The 11,164-nt window shown below is 39.9% G+C and overlaps 1 protein-coding gene across 2 annotated transcripts; it reads left to right on the top strand.

The window, feature by feature from the left end:
* Nucleotides 1-2,723: 2,723 nt before the first annotated feature.
* On the top strand, nucleotides 2,724-10,612 carry LOC128021375 (S-adenosylmethionine synthase-like). Of its 2 annotated transcripts, XM_052608502.1 has the most exons (9): nucleotides 2,724-3,032; nucleotides 6,266-6,343; nucleotides 6,444-6,566; nucleotides 6,733-6,845; nucleotides 6,931-7,074; nucleotides 7,618-7,836; nucleotides 8,263-8,445; nucleotides 8,530-8,663; nucleotides 8,860-10,612. In XM_052608502.1, exons 1-9 carry the CDS (start codon nucleotides 2,942-2,944, stop codon nucleotides 8,960-8,962), a joined length of 1,188 nt encoding a protein of 395 aa, XP_052464462.1. In that variant the 5' UTR covers nucleotides 2,724-2,941; the 3' UTR covers nucleotides 8,963-10,612. The 2 variants fall into 2 exon arrangements, with proteins under 2 accessions (XP_052464462.1, XP_052464463.1); XM_052608503.1 differs by lacking the exon at nucleotides 8,860-10,612 and having other exon boundaries at nucleotides 2,725-3,032; nucleotides 8,530-8,667.
* The last annotated feature ends 552 nt before the right edge of the window (nucleotides 10,613-11,164 follow it).

Below are 11,164 nucleotides of genomic sequence, written 5' to 3'. Positions count from 1 at the left end.
TAAAGGAATTACTTGTTGGTCTGGTAGTAAATGAGTACACATATGCCAGGTTTGGCACATACTATAAAACCACCATGCCACATTTTTTTTTTTGTTATTTATCAACACCCATCATGCTTTACTTAAATTTTGTCAAGTTAACAGCCTTCTGAAACAGAGCAAACCTTTGACTGGAGAAGCTGACTGAAGACAACCAATCACACAAGCTCTGCTCATTTATAGCATTTTGTGCCACTATCATGTGTGTTGTGTATGTGTGTGTGTGTGTGTGTGTGTGTGTGTGAGAGAGAGAGAGAGAGAGAGAGAGAGAGAGAGAGAGAGAGAGAGAGAGAGTGTGTGTGTGTGTGTGTGTGTGTGAATACATACTGTGCAAAAATGTACACTAATAAATATCATAACTGTTTTCCCTTTAAATATCAGGAGGTGATAAAAGTCTCAGGCTGACAGTACAAAGATTTCATCGGCACATCATCGCAAATAAATAAAAAAGGTCCTGATTTTGCATATCTCATCCTTTATTTTCTTGCCATGTTTTCAACAGTACAGATCATCTGTAAATGGGCAGAACTATTTTATTGACCTCGCTTGTCCTCTTTAATTTTATATTATTTTGTTAGAGAGCAAAGAACATAGAGTTTGTTTAGAATCACTTAATTATCTACACATATTGTCTTTTTTTATAAATTCTAATTCAAATCATGAACTGTGAAGTACGGAAATGTGTCAAAATGTACAATGAGGACACAATAGCATAAAAAAAGAGAGACCGAATGTCACCAATTATTGAGTCTTGTGAAGTAACTCACAAAGTCAGTTGTAGGTTTAGATGAAAGAGAGTTTTAGCAAAGATGATGTTACTGACTTTTCAATTTGATTGTTCTCTCAACACTCCTAATAATCCTGTCTTAGGAGCTCTGAGCACTTAGTCAGAGATTGGAATGAGTGTTTGAAAACTATTCCAGACCTGGAGGCGATTAGACACATTGTGAAAGCAATTGTTTCTGAAGTTCAAAAGCCAGAACCAGAGAGCAAAAGAGTTTTGTAATATATTGTGAGGTGTTTGATTAATTCGTAATTGACAGAAAACATTCCACAAAAGTTCATTTTTAAATCATCTCCCTCAAGCAAAAAACAGTCACCTGGCTGCAACGTGATTATACATAAGAGTTATTTACTCTCACACTCCAAAACCTTGCCAGGTGCAAGTTCACGTCATTCATTTAGATACATACACAGAAATAAAATCAATCATTGTTTTGTCTGGCAGAATGTCTGCTATTCCTTTAATGCAAAACTTTATTCTTAAAATAAATATATTTTTAGACCTTCAGAGCTTGCACAAAACTTAACATCTGCATCTAAATGAAGTTACTGTGGTTATCTCTTACATAAATATATTTATTATATATAAAATCAACAGTGAAATTCTGATAAAAAGACACTCTCTACTATGATGCTCACTAACAAGGAACATTTTCACTGTTTGCATCATAACATAACAATTTACAACACAAAAGGCAATAACAATAAGGTGTTGTAAACACTGCTAACATACAGTAATATCAAATACCGAAAACCTAATGGCCTTGTGACTAATTCTTCTATATCACATTTTTTAAATTGTTACAAATTATTTAGCATTTTAATAAATAAGAAGGGAGACAAAAAAAAAACTTTGATTTAATTTTGTTCATTGCTGCTGTCATGAAATCAAAAGGGGGGGACAAAAGACATTGTGAAATTTATCCAAATTATTCCAACCTTTCAGTCAAATTCTGAGATTTTCGCAAGTGGTCTCAAACTTCTGGACCCCAGAGCACATCTGAGGTTATGGATGGACAAACTCAACGGCCTCTGAGTTTCACTGTAGAGCACATGTCCCCTGCACCTCCTGGCACTCAAGAAATTACTGCTTACAGATTAGACGGGATAAAAGAGGCCCCATGCTGATTGAAAGTGTGGGACAGTATTGAAGCATTGAGCGAATGTGATAGATTATAATCATGCTGACTGGTTATGAACAGAATACAAACACGCACACATACATATATCATTTGCATACTACCTAGCAACTTCATAATCTTCTGAAACACAATCAGATACACACCCCACATACAGTATTATGTAAAGTAGTGAGACAGGCTTAGCAGCTCTGCCCACAAGTTTTCATTTACACGCATTTAATATGCTGCAATACAACAATTAATGCTTTGCTCAACCGAGTCCAAAGTGCACCTCCAAGACTGACAGACATTCCTGATGTAGGTTATACATTGTCAAAGGACAAAGTGCATTTCACATAAATACTCCCCTGCAAAGCTTAATTACATAATCATGTTACATCACATGTTTATACATTTGAAAGAACACATTGACATGATGCACACTGCACATCCATATTGTTCTGCAGTGAACATTAAGCCTAAGCAAGAAGCAACTAGGGGGAAAACAACCTTATTTTAAACTTTAAGGAAACTGTATGGAGTAGAATTTTAACTTTTTAACATTTTTAATAGATTTAAAACAAACCTATAGAATTCGCTGGAGCACAAAGTGTGACAACAAGCACTATATGTATTGTTTTTAAACAGTTTTTTTTTATTTGTAAATTTGTATTTGTTTTATTTCAAAACATGTAAATATATAACGTTCACGCGAAGCAGGGCCTTCTTTGTCTGCTCTCGTAACGCCGTTTCTGATTGGCTGGCGCGAAGACGCCGGACGGGGGCGCGCACGAGAGACCTTCGAGGGATATAAACTTGTAGACCGGCTCGCGTTATCATTTGAGGTCAAGTCTACGCAGGGCGTCCGTGACAGAGCATCACCAGAAACATCCGAAAGACCGACGCTTCAGAAGCAGAGAGAGAGAATCATACACTTAACGCTGTTCAACCAGACAGAGAAACACGCAGATTTAGACAAGCGCAACGGTCAATCCATCATGAACAGGCAGATGAACGGTTTCCATAACTCCCTGATTGATGAAGACTGCTTTTTGTTCACGTCTGAGTCTGTTGGTGAAGGGCACCCTGGTATGTATCTTATTCATATTATGTTATAAATACGATTTTAGCGTCACAAGATCGCGCAGAAGGTAAACGATCGGAAACAAAACCCAATCGGCTAGCACGTGCTAATAGCGGCTGATAAATATTTCACACTTCTATACACACTTAACATTAGCAATTATATCACTTTATTATGCTCAAATTATGTCAAGGGCGGGTATTTGTTGAATGTACGCGGACTTTGGTAAAGTGGGATGTGTTTGTCTGCTCGGCCACGCGCGTGGAGTCACCGGATTTGAGGCCCAAAAGCTAATCTCGCGAATGTAGGCCATGAATGCTTTAATGGTTTAGTCGTCCCTTTATTCCAGCCCAAGAGTTATAAATAATCGTTCCCGTTATGTCTTCCCTTCATAACCCTCATTCACTGGCCTATTAAAAAATATAAATGCCTGTGCGTGTCTGTTCAAGTGCGTCGCCGCGTGTTCGTAAAATCGTAAATGTTTATTGTCCGAGTAACGTTATTTCGTTCTCTCTACAAGCCGCCGTTTTTTTTTCTTTTTCTCTTTTTTTTTTTTTTTGTCGCTCATGTGCTTTGACACCCCTGCACGTGGTGTTGCTAAACTTTCATTCTCGCTCAAGTGGCCGCAACTATTGCATCAGCGCATGTTTTAGGCCCGAAATATACAATACTTGAAAGCAAACGCCTAGTTTTCCAGAGGTTTAGGGGCGTACACCGTACGCTTGATTTAAGTGCAGTCTGCTTATTTATTAGTGGTGGTGTATATACATGCGCCTCACGCACGCCTTTGACCACTGCTATGCGTCGCGCCGCGCGCCATTATTAGTGCGTTCAATGCAGTAGGTCAAATGAGTTTGCAGCATCTGTAAAACCTGGTGCGAACACTATCCACGTGACATACTAGATCTGCTCAGATTCACAAGTGTGCACGGATGTATTACAATTCAGTAATTACACGACCTTATAAGCGGAGTTGTCAGATTAGGGAAATTAAGAAAACTGAAGAACTGTGACAGGCAGGTTAGTGCTTTAGAGATCGAAAACAACATTGGGGTTAAGTTGTAGTTGATGAAAACCAGTACTCCATAGCTTGTCAATAGTTTCATCACGGGTCAAAGAGCACATTGGTCATTGCAGACATGGCGTGATGAGGTTGGTATTTGCAGGAATACGTTTGCTTCACACACTTACAATACTTCACCTATGGACCAGAAGTTAGTTATGTATCGATTCAGTATTTACTCTTAAGTGTGTAATTTCAGATGTCAAGCATAGTTTTCTTTCCTGAGCCTATGGTGCATATCATTCTATTTTATTACAATATATTGCATACACACTTTAATATTTAAGTAATTTGTGCGCGTATGGAAACAGACTTATTTACAGTGCTTCATGGGAGTGGGTGGGTGCTAAAGTGCTCTTTTGGCACTGGCTACGATTCTCTGATTGGTGGAGGATTCCTTGCAGAATCATGGGTAATGCAGTTTTTCACAAGGAATTCAACTGTTAAACTCTTTGTTGATATTACATGGGCTGATTGTTTAAAAATGACATTAACAACCTTGTAGCTTACAGTAGGTCAGTCTATGAATTGATGTTAGAATACATTTTCATGTGGAAAAAGAAAACTAAGATTTACTAACAGAACTAATTGTCGGGCTACATTATGAGATGGAAAAAAAATAAATAAAAATGAAAGCACTATTATTGCAAAAATAAAGGGACTTTTGATTGGGACTCAGGGGTGCACTTTTTCAGTGAGATCACATGCTTGTAATGAGTTGGCCAAGTATTTGTGTACTCATGTAATGTTTGTTTGTGGACCGATCCGTTGTTTCAAGTTTTTCTTTTTCATACAAGTATAGTTAATCAAGTACATGCACGCACACATACAAATGTCATGTAATAAAAAAATCACACAAAATAATACTTTTCACTGTTCAAACCCATGCTCCTGTTTCCCTTGCCACGATAAAAAACCAAGCCGCTTCCCTTATGTGATTTTTGTGATCTTTTAAAGTTGTTGTATAAAACAGGGTGATGCGACATTGCTAAAATGAGCAATTCCTCCATTTCTGTACCGAGAGGTTTCTTTGTGATGTGTTGATCTTCTATTTGACCCGAATTTGCAGCATACTTTAACTTCGCTACACAGCGAAATATCTTTGCATGGGCTTGTGTTTCCGGTCTGACGCATTCGCATGTGTATGGATGGAAGTCAATGGAACGAAAAGTCAAGTGTAACCATTGCTTTAGCAGCCCTGCTTCAGCTTAGTTTGGCTTACCTCTGGCCTAAATATAGATGGTTACTCCAGGGGCTGCAGTGGACTGGCAACATGGGCCTCAGTTAGGGAGGATGTACTGCAGTGAGCTAATTTACTTCACCTGTTTTATTGAGGCAACTAAGGCACTAGCAACGTCCTTGTGTTATTGGGAAACACTCTCTTGGCTCACACAAGGGTTGTAACCAATCATGTAATGGCACGGTTGTTACTGAAGTGCTTTCAGAGTTTTGCCAAATGCCAGTTACATTTGCTGGAGCTGTAAAGCAGGGTTTTCGTTATTGTCCAAAGCCATCAAAGACTAATTTTGTTACTTGAAATAGTTAAAATGTACAAAATCCTAAGCTCATTTTAACCAGTTGCCAAAGAAACATTTCTTACATTTTAGTTTAGCCTCAATGTACTAAAATGATGATAAAATAAAATGCCAAAAACAAAGTGAAAAATATAAATGTTAGAATAAAGGCTAATTATAAAATAAAAAGAATAAAAAAAATAGAATCTTAGTGATATTAAGCTAGTATAAAGTGGCTGGAAATTCCAGTGGCTTGTAATGATTCTTTTTGGTGTATACAAACACATGGGCAATGATGTTATAAAAACAAAAATGCATGTGTGTATTGTATTAAATGTTCACATTCCATATAGTATTTGTTACAAATATAACTTGTATGAATGTATTGTAAAGATGTAATGACTATGATTGTATAAAAATGTGTAAAGAAATAAAAATAAAGATTAATTATTACAACATGGGTTTGAATAGCACATAAAATCTGTCACAGGGAAATTGCAATCCTGGTATTTTAATGTTTAAGGTATACACATTCAAAATCCAGTTCTAGCCATCCCTGGAGGCAGTGTTAGCAGTTGTTACTTGGAGAGTCTTGATTAACCAGAATTCTCTGCTCTAATTGACTGATTAAATGATTAAACTTCTCGTTTCTCTGTTCCAGATAAGATTTGTGACCAGATCAGTGACGCTGTGTTGGACGCCCACCTCAAACAAGACCCTGATGCCAAAGTAGCATGTGGTGAGTGTCAAATTATGCTTTCCTGCACACTTTTCTCCGTGCTTGCAACTTGAATATCTCTACTGTGTGTGCTCTAACCACGATCAATCTGTCCTGGCAGAGACTGTTGCCAAGACTGGAATGATCTTACTGGCCGGTGAGATCACCTCTCATGCTGCCGTGGACTATCAGAAGGTGGTCAGGGACACCATCAAGCACATTGGATACGATGACTCCTCCAAAGGTATAACGGCACTGAATATCAGGGGAAAGAGTGCTGCTATGCTATTCTTATTGCCATGATACTTTCGAAACTTATGACACTGCACAAAGTGTACTGGTTTGAGATTTTGATTTAACTGCCAGTTGGATTTAGGGTAGAATTAATCAGTCTTTTATTGTACTTGTAGGGTTTGATTATAAGACCTGCAATGTGCTTGTGGCTCTTGAGCAGCAGTCACCTGATATTGCTCAAGGGGTTCACCTTGATCGAAATGAGGAGGATGTTGGAGCTGGAGACCAGGTAGGAGTTCGATAACGACTTTGTTTGTTTGTTCATATGTCAAGATGTGAATTGGTCTGATTGACTGAGTACTTGTCTTCCCTAGGGCTTGATGTTCGGTTATGCCACTGACGAGACCGAGGAGTGTATGCCTCTCACTATTGTCCTGGCCCACAAGCTGAATGCTAAAATGGCTGAACTACGCCGTGACGGCACCCTGCCTTGGCTGCGACCTGATTCAAAGACCCAGGTGAGATGAGACCAAAAAGAGAAACCTTTCTTTTTTTTTTTTAAACAAGTTAATGCTTTTATTCAGCAAGCATGCATTAAAATTGATAGAAAGCCAGAGTGAAGACAGTGTTACAAAATATTTTATTTTCAAACAGGCTGTGAACGTTCTAAAAATGAATAATTTCCACAAAAAGATTGATAAATGAGAAGTTTGAACAGGTAATTTAACCTATTAGAATGATTTCGGAAAGGGTCATGTGACACTGAAGACTAGATTAATGATGCTGAAAATTCCACTTTGATCACAGAAATTGCGTATTAAAGTGTTTTATTAGAAAACGATTTTTAAATTGCAATATTTCTTAATTACTAGTTAAACTGTTTTTTATGATCAAATAAATGCAGCCTTGGTGAGGATCGGTCATCTTTCAAAAACATTTAAATCTCAATTATTCCAAACCTTTGAATGGTAGTTTATTACAACTGTAGGACTGAGATTGTGTGCCTGCATCTTGTAGAGATTGTAACCGTTCATCTCAACTTCTGTTACTTCTTTCTCTAGGTGACTGTGCAGTACAGACAGGACCGCGGGGCCATGCTTCCTGTGCGTGTGCACACCATTGTAGTGTCTGTTCAGCATGATGATGTAGTGTGTCTGGATGAGATGCGTGATGCTCTGAAGGAGAAGGTGGTGAAGGCTGTGGTGCCCAGCGTCTACCTGGATGATGACACCATCTATCACCTGCAGCCCAGCGGACGCTTTGTCATCGGAGGCCCACAGGTTTAAACCATTACACTTTCAGTGCAGTGTTTCTTGGAGGTCCTATGGACATGGAAAAGTGGGGAATGTATCGATCAGGGATCCTTAAATCTGGCCCACAAGATCCACTTTCCTGCAGAGTTTAGCTCTAACCCTAATTAAACACACCTGAGCATGCTAATGTGTCTTCAGGATCATTTGAAAATCACAGGTAGGTGAGTTTGATCAGGGTTGGAGCTCCACAGCCTATTGGTCCTCCAGGACAAGATTTGAGGAACCCTGGTATTGATTCTTGATGATTTTTTTTTTTTCATTTGAATATCTGATTTGTGATTTATAGTGAAAGTAATAGGTGTGGGAAGTATATATTATAGGCTTGTGTTGAGTTTTATTTTTTTGTTGTGGTTAAAACGGTAAGATTGTTAATTCCTCATGCTGTTTTTACAGGGAGATGCTGGTTTGACTGGCCGTAAGATCATTGTGGACACTTATGGAGGCTGGGGTGCTCACGGAGGCGGTGCTTTCTCTGGGAAGGATTACACTAAAGTTGACCGTTCGGCTGCCTATGCGGCTCGCTGGGTGGCCAAGTCTCTGGTGAAGGCTGATCTGTGCAAGCGTGTCCTGGTCCAGGTGAATATTTGACAGTCTTTTGCCATGTATTAGTGTAATAGGGAAGGAATAAGTAAAGTCTTACCCATTTACCGGTTTCCCCAGTTGTCTTATGCTATTGGAGTGGCCCACCCCTTGTCAATCTCCATCTTCCACTATGGAACCTCCCAGAGGAGCGAGAAGGAGCTACTTGAGATCGTGAAGAAGAACTTTGACCTCCGCCCCGGTGTCATCGTCAGGTAAAGTGTGCTCCTCAGTGGTGGCCCGACCGCCACCTCTCAGTTTGACGGTTGCCAAGTCCTCTTTGATATTTGCTCCAGTGTTTCTTGAGTTTGATCTTTAGTACCATTAACATTAGAGAGGCTCATTGAGTTTGACTGAACGTCATCCTTTGTGCGTGGCAGTTGTCTTACTCTGTCTCCTGTACAATTCCAGAGAGCTGGACCTGAGGAAGCCCATCTACCAGCGCACCGCCGCCTATGGCCACTTTGGCCGTGAGGCCTTCCCCTGGGAAGTTCCCAAAAAGCTTAAATACTAAATCTGTAACCCCCCCTCCTTTCTTTGGGCAGTAGGTGTATGTTACAGAGAAACCTACTCAACCCGTCGGAGGGGGGAGGTGTACCAAAACCCCTCACTCCTAACCTCACACCCGTTCCCAAAGGTAATTCCCCTCCAATGGCGTTCTCCCGCGTACATCTCTACCTTCAATCCTGTGCTTTGCTGTACTGTTTTTGAAATATCTGTGGATGGTGACTGTGTGGGTTTTTTATTTTATGCTCCCTCTTCTCCACCCATCTCTCTTTAGCCCTTCCTTCCTTCCTTCCTTACCTGCTTGCTTGAAAGATCAAGTGACGGCACAAATGGGGGTCAAAGGTTGTCCTGTGATGCTATGCATCGCTGGCTGAAGCACTAACCCCTCAACTTTTTGTTTTACCAACTAAGAACTAATGCTTACCATTTTCCAGGTCCACCACTTTATGCGTACCATCGCGAATGGGATCAAAACCTCGTGAAATGTCGAAAACCTGTCTTTAGTTGGATTCAACAAGAATGTGTTTAATTGACAGTGCAGGGATCGGATTGAGAAATTTTAAGAGACTTTTTACACATGCGTACTGTCACCATGGTTTCATCCCGGTCACTGCAGGCCATGTTGATTTTATTTCTGACGTGTTACAGAGAAGTCAGAAGCTGCTACCAACTGTTGAGGTTCTGCAGGACCGGCGAGGCCACCGTTCCCCTTCGGCCTCGATGATGGTGATTTCTGATTAAACCTCCTGGTAGCTGTTATGTGATGTTCTACTAGACCACGGCGGAGGCAAAGCACTCCCTCTCTGTGTGCGGTGACAGCGGGCGTAGCTACAGAGAAGCCCTGCTCCCTCACCCGTGCAGAGGGGCCTCCTCCGCCTCTTGAATCGCTCCATACTTGAAAACTCAACCTAACATTTGCTCGGTGATCCTCTTGAGCCTCGGCATTCTTACAGAAAAGCCCGGGATCTCAAGGTGTGACTGCCGTGTATTAATTTTATTTTATTTTTCACATGAAAGGAATAGTTTTTAAATTAAAATTTGTTTTCATTTGCTTGAATATCGCAGTCGTGGTGTATGTCCTGTGTGGCGGCTCTGTGGTCTTCCCTTGGTGTCCTACAGAAAGCTTTGGGCTCTTGCCACAGGCTGGCGCTGGTAACTGTGACCATTTGTTCCTTTTTTTTTTTTTATATAATTTTTTTTTTTACGAGAGTGAAGACTGGTAGATGAGACTGTCCATACGCACTCGTGCACATGTTTTACGTTCAGGACTCCTGGCGCTCCCGCAGACAGAAGCGAGTCTGGTCGGTGTTGTACAGAGAAACCGACTTTGTTTACATGCTCTCTCTGTTGGGTGTGTTTGGATTGCAGTCTTTTTATACAATGCTCATCTTCTGTTTTTCGTACAAATATATTGTTTTTATTCCAGAGATTGGTGCATCAGAGTGGTTACTGAAAGAGTAGAAGTGCCTTTTTCTATAGTTTCTCTTCCTTTGTCACTCCTCTCCCTCTTCTTGACTTCCCCCTGTTCACCTGCTCTCCTTCCCCCTGAGTTTCCTCTCGTGATACATGTGAATCCACAGCGAACTCCTGAATTCCCTTTCTTTCAATGCTCCGTGATGGTTCTGTCAGTGAAATGAATAAAAATTCTGACCCTTAAGACTCTCGTTTTATGGTATTTCACATTCCTGCCAGGTTCTTTCCCACCTTTAAACATTTACAGCCCGTTCCATGATTGAGGTGCTAAATAGGGCCTTCATTGTATGGTATGCATTGTTTTAAAGCTGATACAGTAACTTCACACTTGTAGCTCATACAGCCTAATATTTAGTTTTGTGTTTGAACATGAATGATTTCCTGTACAACTACACTACCCTTCAAATGATTGGGGTTTGTAGTTTATTTGAGATTTATTTTATATTTAAAAAAAAAAATACAGTAATATTTATTAACCTGATGAAGGCGAATTTTCAGCATCATTCAGTCTTCAGTGTCAGGATACTTTTGAAATCATTTTAATGAAACTTTTTATGTTTTTATTTATATAAACTTTCACTTTTGATAAATTTAATGCCTTCTAGCTAACAATCAAATCTCTGAAGGTCCAGTGCACTTCAGAGTTTAGCTCCAACCCTGATCAAAGTCACCTGCCTGTGATTTGCAAATTATCCCAAAGACAGTGATTAGCATTGATTAGCATGCTCAGATGTGT

The sequence above is a fragment of the Carassius gibelio genome, chromosome A10, assembly GCF_023724105.1.
Source record: "Carassius gibelio isolate Cgi1373 ecotype wild population from Czech Republic chromosome A10, carGib1.2-hapl.c, whole genome shotgun sequence".
Taxonomy (NCBI): domain Eukaryota; kingdom Metazoa; phylum Chordata; class Actinopteri; order Cypriniformes; family Cyprinidae; genus Carassius; species Carassius gibelio.
Note: the sequence above shows the minus strand (reverse complement) of the source record. Positions and strands in the feature narration are given on the sequence as shown.

Coding starts and splice junctions, on each gene's coding strand:
- LOC128021375 (XM_052608502.1), top strand. CDS start 2,942: ATGAACAGGCAGATGAACGGTTTCCATAACTCCCTGATTGATGAAGAC. Junction 6,567..6,732: donor ATACGATGACTCCTCCAAAG/GTATAACGGCAC, acceptor TTGTACTTGTAG/GGTTTGATTATAAGACCTGC. Junction 7,837..8,262: donor TTGTCATCGGAGGCCCACAG/GTTTAAACCATT, acceptor CTGTTTTTACAG/GGAGATGCTGGTTTGACTGG.